Here is a 19,006-nt window from a genome sequence, read left to right as displayed (position 1 = left end):
CACGCCCCCATCTCCAAGCAGATGTCTGGGACAGAAATTTGCTTGTCTGGACAGACAAAAATCTAACCTTTTTCTGTCACCAAACTCTAAACTTCATTGCATGAAATATATCAAAATTTGAGGTTTGACAGCTAAAATGAACATCATGAGCTACGAAACAATGTGTGGGACGGAAAAAATTTTTTAATCTGGAGACAGCTCTGGGTAGAGTAGAGAAGAGTAGGGTGGTTTCAGCAAGGTAGGAGTTTTTTTTACTCCAGTTTTGGCCGCTCTACCATTCAGCTTACTGTCATTCTTGTTCTCGTAAGTTGGTCTGATGCTCTGTAGTGGTAGGCAATTGGGTGGGCTTTTATGTGCTCATCAAATCTTACTTTAAAACTGTTCACACTTGGAGCCATTATCACTTCTTCAACTTGAAGTTGAAAACTGCTCCAACAACTGATGAAACAATGCAGTTATGAGTTTGGTGCCAATTTGGCTTTGTATAATCTCAAAGCAAATCTATTGGCGGCAGGCGGGTAGTCATCGCCCGAAACAATCTCCATTTGCTGAAACAATCTCCATTTGCTGAAGCAATCTTCATTTGCCCTGGTGACAAAGGGAGATTCTTTCAGCTCATAACAACCTGCCTGCCGCCATAGATCTACTTGAAGATTACCTTAATACCCTATCAGGGCTCGAAATCCCACCTGCATATGCAGGTTAGTGCATGTAAAATTGGTGTGGTGCAGGTATTTGTGACAGGGCTCGAAATACTTTTTTCTGCATACCTGCACTGGTGCAGGTAACATTGAAAATTACCTGCACCAGACAACTTTTCTCTGCACCTTCTAGATTTAGGAAGTATGGATCATACTTAAAAAGTCTGAAATTGTTCAGGAACCATTGCTATTCTATTTCTTTTATACTTTATAGGAGTTAACATTCAATGTATCTAACTAACAATCCATATATACCTACATCTTATGACATTTATGTATAAAACCCACTACATGGACTAGTGCAGGTTAAGTGCAGGTAGACACCAGAAATATCTGCACAGCTCCAATTTTACCTGCACTAACCTGCATATGCAGGTGGTACTTCGAGCCCTGTGTGATGTCTGCCTGCACCTAACCTGCACAGGTCCATGCCCTGGGTTTTTATCATACATGTACTATGATTTAGGTATATGTGGATTTTTACTAGGTTTACTGACTGGTACTAGTGGTAGCACATGTGAAGTATAAAGGAAATAATAGCAAAAGTTACTGAACAGTTTTTAGTATGATCCATGCTTCCTGAATTCTGAGTTGTCCAGGTAAAATTTGTCTGGTACAGGTAATTTGCAATGTTACCTGCACCAGTGCAGGTATGCAGAAAAAAGTATTTCGAGCCCTGCCTATATATTTGATGTTGAAGCAATTAGCAAAGGATGGGTGCTAGTGTGTGAGAGGATTATTAGGATGCTTACAATTATGCAGAAATTGGTAAGTTTCTTCCTCCTTCAAGGCAAGGCAAAAACAAAAAAGGAAACGTATTGCTAAAGAAATACATCAGCATGGAGATAAGCTTATGTTTGCTGTTCAAGGGAAAGATTGAGTTCTGTGTCAGATGGATCGGCTGCTTATCAGCTTACAGAAATAGATAAGTTTCTTCCTCCTTCAACTTCAAGGCAAGGCAAACAGGAAAAACATATTGCTAAAGAAATACATGTGCTTGGAGAAAAGCTTACATTTTGTATGTTTGCTGTTGAAGGGAAGGATGGGAATGGTTGGGTTCTAGTGTGTGGAAAGGATTGGATACTTATCATTATGCAGAAATAATTAAGTTGCTTCCTCCTTCAAGGCAAGGCAAACGGGAAACTCATCGCTTACACCTGCTTGGAGATAAATGGAAGGACTGTAGAAGGAAAATGTTGATTTTGGTCAACGGTGTTCCCAAATATTCTGATGTAAAATATCATGTTCCATTCTTTATATGGGCAATTTGTTTCTTGTTTTCCCTATATTCCTTTGCCATTGCAATAAGGCTACACATATACTATCATATCTCCATAAGGATGCTTGTAATATATTGCAAATCATGAAATTTTTCACAATAACGACGCTCTAATCTGCAAAATTCTAATTTGACCTTTTTACCCCCCTTTGATGACAACATAACAGCTGACAGTGAGTGATGACCTGTCAGCTAACATGATGGATTTATTCCCATAAAACCCACCCCAAGGCTGGACCCCTGATGATCATACATGGAGCTATTGTCACTTTGCATTTGGAATTAATTGTGGAAATTTCAAAGACACCCCCCTGTCATTTGGGAAGATGGATGTTATGCAATATAAGCCAGCCCCAGGCAGAGATGTCAGCTTTCATTACTGCTAATATAGATGTACAAAGCTATCATGTATACATGTAACACTACCCACTTATTAAGATTTAGTATGTTCTTCATCTCAGTATTATATACCCTGGTACCCAGCCGTAATATAGCTCCCGAGTCTCTTCTCTCCTCTTTGCAATTACGAAGAGGAGAGAAGAGACTCGGGAGCTATATTACGGCTGGATACCAGGCAAAGTATCATAGGCATCATGTTATGAACCCCTTTGATGTTGGCTTTCAGATGCACAGTCTCTGTTTCTTTGGCTCTTTACATCTCAGAAGACAGTCAATAGCTTCAGCCAGTGTCACAGCTTCTGTCAATTATTTTTTATTGGTTACTCTATCAGTCTATGTACATGTAATCTTGGCGTAAACAATATGAAGTACATATAATACAGTACAAGAAAACATATATTTGTCTTAAACATATAAAGTCTTAAAAATCGTATCATTATATATTTGTCTTGTATTGGTCTACCTGTAAAATCTGTTGTTTGGCAAAAAATACCACTAACTTTGACGGCACACAGTACATGGAACGACTTGGCAAATGCATCCCTGCAACCCCCACATGTTTTTGAGAGGCACCTAATAATTAATAAGAACACCCCTATCCTACTTAATGACAATGAGTTCCATGCTAAAATAGCTACCCAAAGGGCAAAACCATCCCCATTTCTCTTTACAGCAGATAACAACTGTCCTACATATGATGGACTGGCAGCATAATTTATGAGATAATGATGACAGATTAGACACAGTTTAAGGGAGGGATTCCCCACTATTAACATTTCATGACTGCAAATCAAGTATTTCCAGTATACATATTAACATACCTTAAATCAAACTGGGTGCAACTCTGTGTGATGTTTTTAAATTGCAATCTTTGTCGATATATCACACGCCAGCTAAAAGGACAGACCATAAAATGAAATACATTTTTCTTGAGTTCCTTGCTTGCAACTGTGTAATCTCCAAGCAGATCCTACGGTAGCATAAGATAGTATCAAAAGCTGGCAGAGGAGTGAAGCCGGCTTAGGAGTGTGTTTCGCTACCTACATGGCAAATGTACACCTCTTGGCTGACTTCACTCCTTGGCCAGTATAGTACTATCTTATGCCATTGTACAATTTGTAGGATCTGTTTGGAGATTAGCAACTGTGAGCAAACCACTGAAGTGAAACTACATGAATACAGTATTTCTAAGCAATGTTAAAGGTAATGTGAACATGGACAGTAGTGTTAATGGATGATGTTCCAAACTTTGCAGCTGGACTTGAACTACAGAGCATTGCCCTGTACTTCAACTTCAAGTCCAAACTTTGGTCCCCACACCTGTGCAGATGTAACCTGATCTATGTCACTTGTAGGACAAAAGCTTGACAGATAAAGGAGACTTACCGTATACTAAAGAATCTATAGAAGTCACTTTAACCAAAACATGTCTTGTTGAATAAAAGAATGTCTTGTTTAGGTTAAATCTTGCGCACAACTGCTTAAGTGCACTTTTGTCTGTTTTGCATGCCAACAATTCTAGCAAATTGCAGACGTAGACGTTTCCAAGAAACTATCAGTCTTGTACAATCTATTCCAGGGTTCTCCCTTAAGGATGATAGAGTGGCGGCCCGCCAGGCTGTACTTATCTCGCGCCAGGCTGTTAAATTTCAAAAATAGGGTCTTTATATCCATTTTTCCGTGTTCCTCGATCAATTTTCCCCGTTTCCAAAGCCGCGCGCGAGCTTCCCGACCGCCGCCATTTTTTTTCTATCTCGCGCAGCAGCCGAAATCTCGCGACATTTTGAAGCTGCGAGACTCGAGTCTCATTGGTTGGAATTCTTATTACGTTGAACCTACGTCAGGCCCCATTTAAAAGGCAATATTTTCCCGGGAATTTTCATTCTGAATACCTTGTTTACAAGGCGAGTCATGACGAAACGAAAGCGTTATTCGAAGCCGGCAAACCAGAAGACGATCGCATCGTTCTTTGCGGGTCCTTCGGCGACTTCTGCTGTAGAAGATGGCCAGTTTTCGAAGCGCCAGAGGCTGGAGAGCCTCGGCAGCGCAGCGGTCGGGAACCAGACTGGGGAGGGGGGCGAAGCCGAGCCGCCGATGACAGTCCGGGCAGAACCCAGCGCCTCTCCGCCGACACAGACGACCCAAGCAGCGGTGGAAACTGCCGGACCGACCGACTCCGTGACCGTCAACATGGCCGAGTTCGAGCGGGAAAAGGCGGCCCGGAGAGCGAGATTCGTGAGGTACAGTGACGCATTTCAGTAGTTAAAAGATTGTTCTTGTGTTTTGGTACGGATTAAAATGGTTTATGATGTATATTCCTATATTAATTTACTTATAAATTTAGTCCATCAATGTTCATAGCTTTATACTCTTAGATTCCTTAGTTTATTTACATGTTTTCATCAGTTTTCTTTCTTTTCACAATTCAATGATTGTTAAAGTAAGAAAGTAGTATGGATCGACAAGTTGTGATTTAACTATTATTGTGTGTTTTTTTTTTGGGGGGGGGGGGAGTGGGTACCCAAGCCAAGCTGGACCTAATTCGTAATTTTGTTACAAGATTGACAATGTAGAGGGGATTCAACCCCTGAAATCCAAGGGGCAGGGTGTGAACTATGAGGGGTACCCCATCTGGAACTCATTTTGCTAACAAGATTGACAATTTAGAGGGGATTCAACCCCTGAAATCCAAGGGGCAAGGTGTGAACTATTTCACACTTCCTTCTCCAGCATGGGCATTTTTAGAATTCAATCTTTTCAAATTGTAATTTATGCAAACCAGAACAGTCAAATGCTAACAAAGTCTTTGTTATTCATTGTTTTTATGTCTGTAACTCTATTTTCCTTTGCTGTGAACCACCAAACTTTTCTGGTGACATGTTCGATGCTAAGTATTTTTCTTCTATTTCAGTACAAAGTGCAAGCACAAATATGGCTGGGAGAAGGCCTGGCTAAAGAAGTACAAGTGGCTGGTGCCGGTGACCAATGAAGATGGAGAGGTGGTGGGGATGCTGTGCAGCACGTGCCGCCGACACAATCAGCGTCAGCGCAGCGGAGAGTACTACTGGTCCAAAGAACCGGTGTCCAGCCTCCGGAGCGATATGGTCGGTGGCCACCCTACGTCGACCCAGCATGAAGCTGCCGTGCAGAAAGACAAGGCCCGCCTGGCAGCCGCAGTAACTGGAGGCATCGCACAGGCCTTCCAGCGTGTGGTATGATTAATTCTAAGGATAAATTCACCACTATTCAACATTATGATTTGTTACAATAGGACTCAACAATAGCAACAATGATTATATCAGAGATCATTTCTCATGTCCTGTTTTTCTTTTTAAAGGTTTCAGTCCAAGGCGAGGCCCTGACCAAGGCAATGAAAGTCTTGTACTTCCTTGCCAAGGAGGAAATCCCCCATACGACAAAGTTCTCCTCCCTCCTGGACTTCTCGAAGGATCACCTGGGGTGTGATGTCCTCAGCCATCTGAACCAGGGAGGAAATGCCAACTATCGGAGTGAAAGGATCCTGCAGGAGCTTCTAAAGGTGTGTTATTTATCTTAATTTCTTTGCTAGTTGATACTTGGCAAAGGCATTAAAAAAATTGCATTGAATAAATTTAAAGCCATATGTTTTTCTAGCATAAATGACAAATGTACTTCCTCACTGCAAACCAAATCAGGTGATGGCGGGGCAAATTCAGGAACAGCATGAAGCCCTCCTGCAGGAGTCTACGTTCTACGGGCTCCAGTGTGACGAGACTACAGACATCACCACTACAAAAGAGCTGGTGCTGCTGACAAGGTCAGTTCTTAAAATATATTTAGATGGATTAACAGTTGCACTTAGCAAAGAAAACTTTTTATTATCTGTTGATAGTTATCTTATGATAGGTATATAGTTGCTAAGAACTTGTGGTAAGAAATTATCATTTTGCAGACTGATCACGAACACTGGCGAGGTAGCCAACCGCTTTGCGCGTATGATTCCGGTACCGGATGGCAAGGCGGACACCATCACAGCCGCCATCCTCTCGTGGCTGCAGGAGAAGGGCCTGGACCTGAACAACCTCAAGGGCTTTGGCAGCGACGGGGCTTCTGTGATGACAGGTGGGTTAGAATAAAGGTGTTACTGCATTGTAGTTGTTAGATGAAGTAGTGGCTTATTGAACATTATAGTCAATATATTTGATAGCGATACAATTAATGATTTTATTTCTTACAAGAGGTTGATGCTAAACCCTTACACAGTATCTTGATGGGTAAATGTATTATTTAGATTTCATACTTACCTTTGTTTTTAACTGTCTTCCAGGTAGGAGGAATGGGGTGGCTACCCTACTGAAAGGACACAGCAGCCAGATGGTGGCCATACATTGTACGGCGCACAGGCTTGCCCTGGCAGTCTCCCAGGCTGGTGACTCTGTTCCTTACTTCAAGCACAGTTTCAAGGCCAACCTGGGAAGCCTGTTCCGATTCTACGACTATTCAGCGTGTCGGACGGCCCGGTTTCGCCAGATTCAGGTAAGCTGTAGAAATTTGATCTTATCGTCACATTAAGGGTTAACTGTTCTTCTGTTTAAAGTGACAAGAAAAGATTGAAGGTCTAGTGTCTTGAGATAATTTTCATTTGTGCTTAGTAGTATTTTTTTTTTCACAACTGCAGGAGATGATGAACCTGGATCAGCTCACCCTGAAAGAGGCGAAGGACACCAGATGGCTGAGCCACGACCTCGCCTGCAAGGCCCTGTACGAGAGTCTGCCAGCCGTCATCATCAGCCTGGACCACGAGGCGAAGCAGAACGGCAACGCAGTGGCGTCTGGACTTCTGAAGTGGCTGAAGAGCTACAAGACGCTGGCCACCCTCTACCTGCTCTGTGCCGTACTGCCACAGTTGACTTCACTCTCGTTGTGTTTCCAGCAATCAAAGGTCAACTTGCTGGAGATACACCGAGTTGTGGAGACAACGGTGGAAGTGGTGAGTGGGATGAGGGAGGGCACGGCTAGTGGTAGGCTCTCAAAGCTGGAGCAGGATCTGGCAGCAGGTGGTCGCTTGGCGCAGTTCTCTATCTCCGTGTCACCTGAGCTGAAGCTCCAGTGGCAGCGGGAGGTGAGGGAACCCTTCATCGACCACCTGCTGGAGAACCTGCAGGATCGTTTTGCCTCCACCCAGCTGCTGTCCAGCTTTGCCATACTGGACCCATCCCTGGTGCCTGATGACCCCATGAATGAGGAGTATGGCTGTGCCGAGGTTCAGTGTCTCGCGACACAATATGGTGGTGAGGTCAATGGGATTGTTGACCCTGTTGCTCTTGATGATGAGTGGTTAAGCCTGCGAACGTACATGAGGCGGGGCAAGGGCCACTTGTCACAGGAGCAGCTGGTCAGATCCCTTCTGACTGATGCCACCCTGGCACTGTTGTATCCCAACATGAGGTTGCTGGCATCAGTGTTGATGGTCATTCCAGTCAGCACTGCTGACAGTGAGAGGTCCTTCAGCACACTGAAGAGGATAAAGACAAGGCTGCGGAGCCGTCTCAGCAACGCCGTGCTGAATGACCTCCTGACCATCAGCATTGACGGGCCGCACGTCAATGACTTTGACTTTGCTAGGGCGGTGACCAAGTGGGCTGGGCTGAAAAACCGCAGGATCATTGTGTAGCCCCATTAATGTTATGATGGCCATATTCATTGCTGTAACTTAGTGCAAGACCAATCAAAGACTGTGTTAAGGATTGGTACATCCCTGCAATTGTATTGTAAGAACTTGAAGTTTATATTTTTCACTTATATGAAATGCATCATGCCATGTGAACTTAGTAGATAGTACTCAAGAAGTTATCATTTGTAGACAGTACAGTAGACAGTACTGACTAGTGAACACTTTTGCATTTTTCTTTTTGTATCCCTTTTATTTTTTAGCCAGAAGACTATTCTTAACCATGATTAGATGGTCAGTAAGTAGATAACTTATGATTGTTATGATGTCCATATTCATTGCAATCAATGCTGTAACTTAGTGTAAGACCAATCAAAGACTGTGTTAAGGATTGGTACATCCCTGCAATTGTATTGTGAGAACTTGAAGTTATATTTTTCACTTATGTGAAATACATGTGTACTTAGTAGATAGTACTCAAGAAGTTATCATTTGTAGACAGTACATTTTTCTTTTGTATCCCTTTTATTTTTTAGCCAGAAGACTATTTTTAACCATGATGTGACATGACATGTTAATTTAAAAGTTTATCTGAGATTTTTGTTGCAATAAACATTATTTTTGAGTGTGATTTGAAAGATTGGACTTGGATTTTTCTTCCCTTGTACAAACTGTAGTTGTGAAGCTAACTCCAAGGAAATGGCCTCCATTTGTACTTGGAAAAGGTAAAATGCAAGAGCTTCTACCCCAGGGGGGGGGGGGCGCGCCCCCCCTCCTGGACCACCCCCCGCGCGCCGCGCTTCGCGCGCCGAATTAGGGTGCTGCGCACCCTCCTCCAGGCTATTCTAAAATCCTGGGGAGAACCCTGTATTCTTAAAACAAATTTCAGCAGAGATTTGAAAAACATTTTCCCCTCATCAGTCTTTCCTGGTCTGTTGCTTTTAGCGATGCATGAAGTTGAGTCAGTATCTGGTTTTAACCAGTCCAAGATCAATTATAGATTTGACAAGTACCTTTGGTCTCCCCAACGTACCGTTCGGAGCATGTTCTTACTGCTAAGCTCAGAAATTATGTTAATACGTAACCTCAAGTACACGAGCCTTTCAGTTACATAATGAACAATGGCTCAATGTCACTCTGGTTTCCATTCAACAATCTTTATTGGTACAGCCACAGGTATAAGTTAATAACATTAATTTTCTTCAGTTCACACCTTTCCAATCAGAATGGCGGAATGATTTCCTGTTCTGCTTGCATAATATGAAGGGGAGTGATGGGTGAATGGACTACCTTTCAGGAATAGCTATGATTGTAAAACACTGTGACATTGCTGGTTACATAAACTTTATCCTTGAAAGCTTTTTACTTACTACAGATCGCTAAAGTCAACCCCATGTTGACCAACTTTGGCATACAGTCACAGCTTGGTGAGTTTCCTTACATGACGCACAAGGAACCGTTTATTGTGCGGGATAGAAACTGGCCCCATATATGGGCAAGCACTTGCTGGCCTCACAGTCACACCAAGATGGGATGAAAGCAACAGTTAGGAACAGATTTCTCAAGTCATTGTGGTCTGGTGTGGTCTAGATTCTGAGAACTCTGTGGTTTGTATAAGGAAAACTGAGCGCCTGAAAGACAAATATGGAGTTTACAAAGAAAACTGAGCTCCTTGTAGGCAAATATGGAAGTGTGACTTGCTATTGGCTTGGTTGCCATATAATCGTATAATGTTACACCTGCATGTTATCCAGTGATTTCAAGTAAAACAGATCTAGAGACAAAACTTAGACTATAAATGCTTACAAATGCTTATGATATACATATACAAGGAACCGTTTATTGTGCGGGATGGAAACTGGCCCCATATATGGGCAAGCACTTGCTGGCCTCACAGTCACACCAAGATGGGATGAAAGCAACAGTTAGGAACAGATTTCTCAAGTCATTGTGGCCTGGTGTGGGTCTGGTTCTGAGAACTCTCATGTTTTTATAAGGAAAATTGAGCTCCTGAAAGACAAATATGGAGACTACAAGGAAAACTGAGCTTCTTGTACTAAAGTTGTAAGCAAATATGGAAGTGTGACTTGCTATTGGCTTGGTTGCCATATAAATATATAATGTTACACCAGCATGCTATCTACATTGTAGTGATTTCAAGTGAAACAGACTAGAGAGGAAAACTATCAAATTTACAAATGCTGATTTAGATAAAGTTTCCTTCGATGAGGCACAAGGAACCATTTATTGTGCGGGATGGAAACTGGACCCATATATGGGCAAGCACTGCCTGACTGATTTCTCAAGTCTTGTGGCCTGGCCTGGCTCTTATTCTGAGAACTCTCATGTTTTTATAAGGAAAACTGAGCGCCTGAAAGACAAATATGGAGTTTACAAAGAAAACTGAGCTCCTTGTAGGCAAATAAGGAAGTGTGAGAGCTATTGGCTTGGTTGCCATATAAACATGTAATGTTATCTCTATACCTGCATACACAGTGATATAATAATAATGATAATAATATCGGGTGTATTTGCAGCCATCAAGTAAAGTAAAGAGGAAAAAACGTTCACTATTAATGCTGGTTTAGATAAAGATTATAACTCATAAATTTTCTACAACTGACAGTAATGCTTAACTCATCTTTGATTTCAACTTGTGGTGCACTTGAAAGAAAGCTTATTATTATTAGTGACTAATTTAGTCATCATTATGTATTACACTGCATGAAATTACATACATGAAATTACAAATTGCTAGAAATTCAACTAGCAAGGAAACTCAGCATCAGGGAGATAATAGAAACATAATACAAAGCCTACGGAACAGAAAGTTTCTTCCTCCTTCAAGGCAAGGCAAACAGGAAAAACATATTGCTAAAGAAATGCATTTGCTTGAAGGTTAACTGATGTTTGCTGTTGAAGCTAAGGATGGGAGAGGGTGGTCTTTAGTGTTTGGGAGAGATTGGATACTTATCATTATGCAGAAATAGATAAGTTTCTTCCTCCTTCAAGGCAAGGCAAACAGGAAACTCATCGCTTACATCTGCTTGGAGATAAAAGAACCAGGAAGGACTGTAGAGGAAAATGTTGATTTAGGTCTCAAATATTCTGATCTAAAATATCATGTTCCATTCTTTATATGGGCAATTTTTTTCTTGTTTCACCAAATTAATCCCTATATTCCTTCGCAATTGAAATAAGGCTACACATGTACTATCATAACTCCATATGGGTGCTTGTAATATATTTCAAATTAATATGAAATTTTTCACAATAATGACGCTGTAATCTGCGGGTTTCCAATTTGACCTTTTTACCCCCCTTGATGACAAGATAACAGCTGACAGTGAGTGATGAGCTGTCAGCTGAGATGATGGATTTATTCCCATAAAACCACCCCAAGGCTGGACCCCTGATGATTATACATGGAGCTATTGTCACTTTGCATTTGGAATTAATTGTGGAAATTTCAAAGGCACCCCCCTGTCATTTGGGAAGATGGATGTTATGCAATAAAAGCAATAAAAGCAAGCCTGAGGCTGAGATGTCAGCTTTCATTTCTGCTAATATAGATGTACAGAGCTATCATATACATGTATACATGTAACACTACTCCTTTTATATGTTGTTGATCTCAATATCACAGGCATTATGTTATTTACCTCTTTCATATGCTAATAATGTTACATGTACATATGATAGCTTTGTACATCTATATTAGTAGTATAGATGTACAAATCTATCATATATACATGTAACACTACCCATTTATCAAGATTTTTAGTATGTTCTTCATCTCAATATCACAGGCATTCTGTTATGAACGTCTTTCATGTTGGCTTTCAGATGCACAGTCTCTTTTTCTTCTTTTGAGTTTGTCTCTTTACGTCTCAAATGACGGCCAATAGCTTCTGCTAGTCTCAGTCAGCTTCAGTCAGATACTTTTTATTGGTCACTCTGTGTGCATGTAGTCTTAAGCTTACAATATGTAGCACATATAATACAGTACAACTTTACTACAAGAAAACATATATTTGTCTTGTACTGGTCTACCTGTAAAATCTGTTTGGCAATAGCTTTAATAGTACATAGTATACAAAATGATTTGGCAAAAATATCTCTATAGTATACAAAATGATTTGGCAAACATATCCCTGCATATGCAACCCCTACATGTTTTTGAAAGGCACCTAATAATTAATAAGAACACCCCTATCCTACTTAATGACAATGAGTTCCACTGTAAAATTGCCACCCCGCCTAAGGGCAAAACCACCCCACTATCGCTGATAACAACTGTCCTATAAATGATGAACCGGCAGCGTAATTTATGAGATAATGATGACAGATTAGACACAGTTTAAGGGAGGGATTCCCCATCATTAACATTTCATGACTGCAAATCAAGTATTTCCCATATACGTATTAATATACCTGAAATCAAACCTTTCAGTCAAACTGGGTGCAACTCTGTGTGATGTTTGCAAATTGCAATCTTTGTCGATATATCACATGCCAGCTAAAAGGACAGACAATGAAATGAAATATATTTTCTTGAGTTCCTTGCTTGTAATAGCCTGGATACCACACTCCAGCCCGATCTCAAAAATATCTATCCTGCACAATAGATACTTTGAGATTGGGCTGGAGTGTGGTAACCAGGCTATGTTTACAGCTGCGAGCAAACCACTGAAGTGAAAGCTACATGAATACTGTATTTCTAAGCAATGCTAAAGTAAAGGTGATGTGAACATGGACAGTAGTATTAATGGATGATCCAAACTATGCAGCTGGACTTGAACTACAGAGCATTGCCCTGTGGTTCAACTTCAAGTCCAAACTTTGGTCCCTACACACCTGTGCTGATGTAACCTGATCTATGTCGGGTACACCTGCACAGGTAAGGCACTTGTAGGACAAAGGCTTGTCAAATAAAAGAGACTTAAGCTATACTAAAGAATCTATAGAAGTCACTTTAAGCAAAACATGTCTTGTTGAATAAAAAAATGTCTTGTTTAGGTTAAATCTTGCGTCAGATGCTTTAAGTTTAAGTGCACTACTTTTGTTTTCGTGCGAACAATTGTAGCAAATTACAGACGTTGCTGCTTTTCTTCAAGAAATCACCAGTCTTGTACAATTCTTTTCTTAAAACAGATTTCAGCAGAGACTTTTAAAACTTTTCCCCCTCATCAGTCTTTCCTGGTCTGTTGCTTCTAGCGATGCATGAAGTTGAGTCAGTATATCTGGTTTAAACCAGTCCAAGATCAATTATAGATTTGACAAGTACCTTTGGTCGCCCGATCGTACACTGTTCCGAGCATGTTCTTACTGCTAAGCTCAGAAACTATGTTAATACGTAACCTCAAGTACACAAGCCTGTCTGTTACATAATGAACAATGGCTCAATGTCACTCTGGTTTTCAATAAACAATCTTTATTGGTACAGCTTCAGGTACAAGTTAATTCTTCAATTCACACCTTTCCAATCAGAATGGTGAAATGATTTCCAGTTCTATCTACATTTATAATCATAGGAAGAAAATCATTGGTGTACTGACTACCTTTCAGGAATAGCTATCGTAAAAACTCTTGATATTGCTAGTTTCATAAACTTTATCCTTGAAAGCTTTTTACCACAGATTGCTTAAGTCAACCTCATGTTGACCAACTTTGGCATACAGTCAGCTTGGTGAAAGAGCAATTGGAAAACAACCTTGGCACACATACTGCTAAGTAATACCACTCCCTTTACAAAGTCTTCCAACCATGGAAGAAAGGGGACGAATGTCCCAGAAGTCATGCGCTCTCTGGCTGGGGGTGACAGTCACTAAATACTAAGGTTTAGCATGATGCTTTGCGTGTGACAGACTGAAATGTTTTGTTTCCAAAATATCTGACTTCTAGAAGGAAGAGAGGCAAACAGCATTGAAAGTTGAAGGACACAAATTTGAAGGTCATTCCCACAGTCTTTGAGAAAAAATTTGACCTTGTGAGCAGTGCTGTCTCCAGGACCCCTTCCTCCGTCTCAGGACAGAAATTTGCTTGTGGGGACGGGAAAAAATATTACCTCATCTATTCCAAAATCTGTAATTTAAGTTTATGACATGAAACTGTAGAAATTCTATTCTCATCAACTTAAAATGACACGTTTAACAAAGGAAAATCAACAACATGGGCTTCCAAACAACGAGTAGGCGGAGAAAATTAAAGCTGGCGACAGCCCTATTTGTGAGTCTAGAAGAAATACAGGACTACCTTTATTTATACACAAATTGGAACGGTCTTAACGATGATTGAAGAATTTCCCTAGTAAAACTATTCATGCTAGCTTGTTTCTGTCCATTCTGTATTGAAACCTAACCCTGAAGGGGTATGATCAGACTGATTCAGAGAGAAAATCTGTCAAATTTTGACAAGTAAAGAAAAAGGCGAGACATTTTCCCGCCTGTACTGGTTTACGAGACCAAAGTACAGTTTGCCCTGTTAATGGTAATGTCAGTGCTGAATCAGCTCAATCAAACATGCCTGTCTGAAAACGGTAACTAAAAAACACAATATTAAATCTACATGTGAAGCGGATGCTGTCCAAAATGTTTAACCGTTTCTAAAATCATATCCAGTTGCTTGTCATGAGTAGCTGCTATTTGACATATATCTTATTACTTTGAATGTCTAACCTTCATGAACGTAAAAACTACAATATTTCAAACCAAAATGGAAAAATCCTATTCATATGACAAGTCAACTTTCGCACAAACCACATAATTATGAAACAGATATATTAGCGATAGTCGACAATTCGTAAAGGAAAAGAACCTTAACATAGAGCCAAGTTTGAGATTGTGTATGTAGATATAGAACTGACCCGCCTACCGTCAGTACCAAGGTGATTTCATGTCTCCCTAGGCCAAAACGTAACAAAAGAAGAGATACTTGAACTACAATAGATCCAAAAACATCCTGCAAACTAGATGTAGCTGTTAAACAAGTAGCTAAAACAAAAGACTCACACTTTTGTCAGGGCTCTGCTTAGAGCGTGGAGTTCTCATGTTGCTTGAGAAACGACAGGAACTACAATGAAGGGCTACATGCATACAGCAGACAGAAATAGTGAGAGTAGGTTTCCAAAATACTTGAAAGAATGAGAGAAATAATCAGCACTGGAACTTGCTAGAACTTAGTAGAAGTTGAAGGACATTGAGTTGAAGGTCACTCCCACATTCTTTAAGGAAGCTTCTCGAACTTGTATGACATTGTCTAGGATTAATGTTGGAGAGTCTTTGATATGGCCTGGATTGGAATTCTTAACAATGGAAGGATTGAAGAATGGAAATTGTCCTACAAGCTAGCTTCAAGAATGTTTCTGTGATTTCTGCATTTCAACTTTATCCTGAAGAGGCAGGACTGTCAAAGTGAACCTGTCAAATTCTTGACATGTAAAGAAAAGGGCGGGACATAACTTTGTGAAGATGCCAAAGTACAGTTTGCCCTGTAAATGGTTACCGTTACTGCTGAATCAGCATAATCAAACAAGACAGTTACAAACCTTAACACAAAAACTAAATCCATATATGATCATGTCAAACAAAATATTCCACAATTTACCACAAACCATATGGTAACTTTTGTACAAACCAGATAATTATGATATAGTCGATAGCAGGAACTCTAGTCAATAATTCAACAAAGAAATACAAAACTTAACAAATGAAGAGATTCTCGATCCACAATTCCATGACATCGTTAAAAAAAATAAACAATCATAACATACAATATCTAAAACATAAAACTCACACTTTTGTCCAGGCTGGAACGTGGAGTTTTCATCCTGCTGAAAACTGACAGGAACTAAAATGAAGGGTTATGACCGGAATATGACCCTGACAGGTGCCATATATAGCAGGTTGAACAAGCTACAATGTCCAAGGTTCACTGGGACTACATTGTATAGAGAAAAGTAAACAGAGTAATAAGTTTACTTTAGGTCACTGAAATTATACTTTGTAACTGCGTCAACTCTTTTGCAAACGTCAGACCAAGATGGCTTGTAGAATATGGGAAAATTAAATAAAGAATTTTTAATACAATTGACAGGGAAATTTTATAAATTGGAAAAAAAAAACACAAAAGAAAAAAAACTAGACACACACAGTTAGCAAGAAAAATTATTTACACAGTTTTCAAAACCCTTACCCATCCACATCTCACAGTATTTTTCTGAGTCTTATGATCTTTAGGCAATTCACTGGTCAATCTTCAATAAAATATAGATGAACAATTAGTTACCATGTAAGTACGGTATCTGTCCTCTACTTTTTTCGTAAAGATCATGGATTTCCGATAAGCTCCCAATTAAAGCTCTAAATGATATATTCCGAGCTGAACCAATGGTACCCGAGGATGGCCATATCATGTTACCAGCAAATCAAGGTCAATGACCCTGGGGAAACATCACAGCGACCCTGCAGAATTCACAGGTTAAAGGTCATGACCCTGAAGAAGGTCGCAGTGACCGCAAAAATTTCCATTACAACAAAACCTATTAACAACAACAAAAACACTTGTTTATCAACATATCACTACTTAGATCTAGAATCTTGAATATTTCTACAAATTTGAGCAGAAACTCAAAGACACAGAATAGTCTCTAGAAAGGGCTGTCTCCAGGACCTGTTCTTCCATCATAGGATGGAAATTTGCTTGTTGGGACAGAAAATAATCTTAGCCCATCCGTCCCAAAAAGGACATGAAACTGTTGAAAATGTACTCTCATAAGCTCAAAATTACATATTTTACCAAGAAAGTCAACAACATGGGCTCCCAAACAATGAGTTGGACGGAAAATATTTTAAGCTAGAGACAACCCTGCTCTAGACTCAAGCCTATCAATTTCCCAGTGACCCGGCTCTGCTGTGACAGTTGAGTGATGTATGGCCTACATGTGAGGCAGTGCTGCCCTCCTACAAGTGTCACCAGTACCCTTCATGCCTATTAGGGACCGTACGGCGTTTAGTGAGGGGGGAGGGCCGGTCGCCAGAGGGTCGGGTCAAAAAATTTTTGCATGGCCCTCCCCCCAGGTAAATTTTTTTTTGCTAGGCCCTCCCCCCAAGACAAAATATTTTTGCTTGGCCCTCCCCCCTCCTATCAACTTTGAAAAAAAATATTCAAGACGCCAATAAAACACTGCGCTCCCGCATTCGGAAATGTCCTTTGCGTCATACTTTTTCATGATTTTCATCGAGAAGCAGATCTCTCACCCCTAGTAAAAAAAGGAAAACAGAATGGCTCAAAATATCTGCTTAATAGAGGGATAAATATCTGCTTCATAGAGGCATAAATATTTGCTTTATAGAAGCTATTTCATTGTTTTGATATTAAAACAACACCTAAAAAGCATTTGTACCTGGATTTCTAGTAGATTTGCGCCACGAAGCGGCGCGCCACGCTCCTTAAATTTACGTATTGCAAGCTCGCGGGCCTGAGCGGCTTGAGTGAAACTATTTTCAATTTACATATATTTTGGACTTTTTCTTTGGTAATAACTTACGGTAAATCGGGGGGAAAATGAAAACCAAAACGACAGCACGATTCGAGTTCCAAAACTGTAGTGGGGAGGGGGGCGCCGACGCGTGACGCTGATTTTCCCACGGCGAGGTAAGACCGGTCGCCGGCGGGCGTGAGACCGCAGACTTGCAGGAGATCTTTTAGAAATGCCACGCTTTTTTTGCCACGATTTCCTGCATTGCTTTTTTATGGGAAAATTTGCTGGTTAGATGACATTTCTATGACAAAAAAATACGAGGGTTTCAAGTTTTTGAGAACGACGTTCCGAACACCATGTTCGGCGCCAAAGGCACGAAGAATCGCAAGGTAGGTCCGGGAGAATTTTGAAATCTTGACCCTCTTAAAAGCTATTTCCTTCAGTTTGAGGAGATATTTTGCTGACAAACAAAGCTAACTTTAATAGCATTTCAATTTAGAAATACAAAATTAAATCCCCCCCAAACACATTATCACGATGTCGGTCATCAAAGGCGCGAGGCCGGTCACGTCAAAAGGGATCCAGGGAAATTTACAAATATTTACCCTCGAGCTCTGAAACGCCATTTCTTACATTTTGAGGGCAATAAGACAGGGGTAAATTTTGCTGGCAGACTAATACAGAGTTTAATAACATTTCTGTACGTGAAGAAGGTTTTCGAGGGCGTCATGCATAAGCCCCGCCCCTCCCATTCGCATGTTCACTGTGTCCCGAGCGCCAACCTCGGGCGATCTCTTGCAGAGGTCCAGAAAAATTTTGAAATCTTGACCCTCTGAAACGCCGTTTCTTGGATTTTAAGGGACATATTTTGCTGGCAGACCAAGCTATTTTTTTTTTGCTTGGCCCTCCCCCCAAGTAAAAAAAAAATTGCTAGGCCCTCCCCCTGGCAAAATATTTTTTTGCTTGGCCCTCCCCCCCTGGCGACCGGCCCTCCCCCCTCGCTAAATGCCGTATGGTCCCTTAATACTACAGGGAGTATGTAGGCCATGCTGTGGAAGGCAGTGACCAGAAGGTCTTGTGGTGACACCATTATCGCCACTACAACCACACACGCATACATAGTTATGATGTTCACCTTGTAGACAATCTATCCATAGTTCCCCTCCTACAAGTGTCACCATTACCCTTCATGACTATTAATACTACAGGGGGTATGCCATTCTGTGGGGTTCAGTGACCGATGGTTACGCCACAACCACTAGTCACCATTCTCGACACTACAAGTACAACCACATATGCTGTACATATTTATGATAAAGCAATGCAGACAATCTATCTTTATTTCCCCTCCATTCTTGTCCTAGCCATCCAGTACCCGAGTCATGGTCATGTACCTTTGACTTTTGGAAAACTACAAAAATGATAATCTTGCAATCTATCCATATGACATGCACTGGAAATCATAAAATTCTACTCAAAAATACTATAATACACAA

The 19,006-nt window shown here is 40.7% G+C and overlaps 2 protein-coding genes across 4 annotated transcripts in view; one reads left to right on the top strand and one right to left on the bottom strand.

The window, feature by feature from the left end:
* Positions 1-19,006, bottom strand: part of LOC118420977 (ral guanine nucleotide dissociation stimulator-like 1) — a 43,450-nt gene that overhangs the window by 17,119 nt on the left and 7,325 nt on the right. The gene's annotated exons all lie outside the window — the stretch shown is intronic.
* On the top strand, positions 3,953-8,486 carry LOC118420975 (zinc finger protein 862-like). Its single transcript, XM_035828081.1, has 7 exons — positions 3,953-4,619; positions 5,291-5,591; positions 5,717-5,917; positions 6,054-6,175; positions 6,311-6,480; positions 6,686-6,894; positions 7,037-8,486. Exons 1-7 carry the CDS (start codon positions 4,291-4,293, stop codon positions 8,030-8,032), a joined length of 2,328 nt encoding a protein of 775 aa, XP_035683974.1. The 5' UTR covers positions 3,953-4,290; the 3' UTR covers positions 8,033-8,486.

The sequence above is a fragment of the Branchiostoma floridae genome, chromosome 8 (genome assembly GCF_000003815.2).
Source record: "Branchiostoma floridae strain S238N-H82 chromosome 8, Bfl_VNyyK, whole genome shotgun sequence".
NCBI lineage: Eukaryota > Metazoa > Chordata > Leptocardii > Amphioxiformes > Branchiostomatidae > Branchiostoma > Branchiostoma floridae.
The sequence above is the reverse complement of the archived record's forward strand: the minus strand, read 5'-3'. Positions and strand labels throughout refer to the sequence as shown.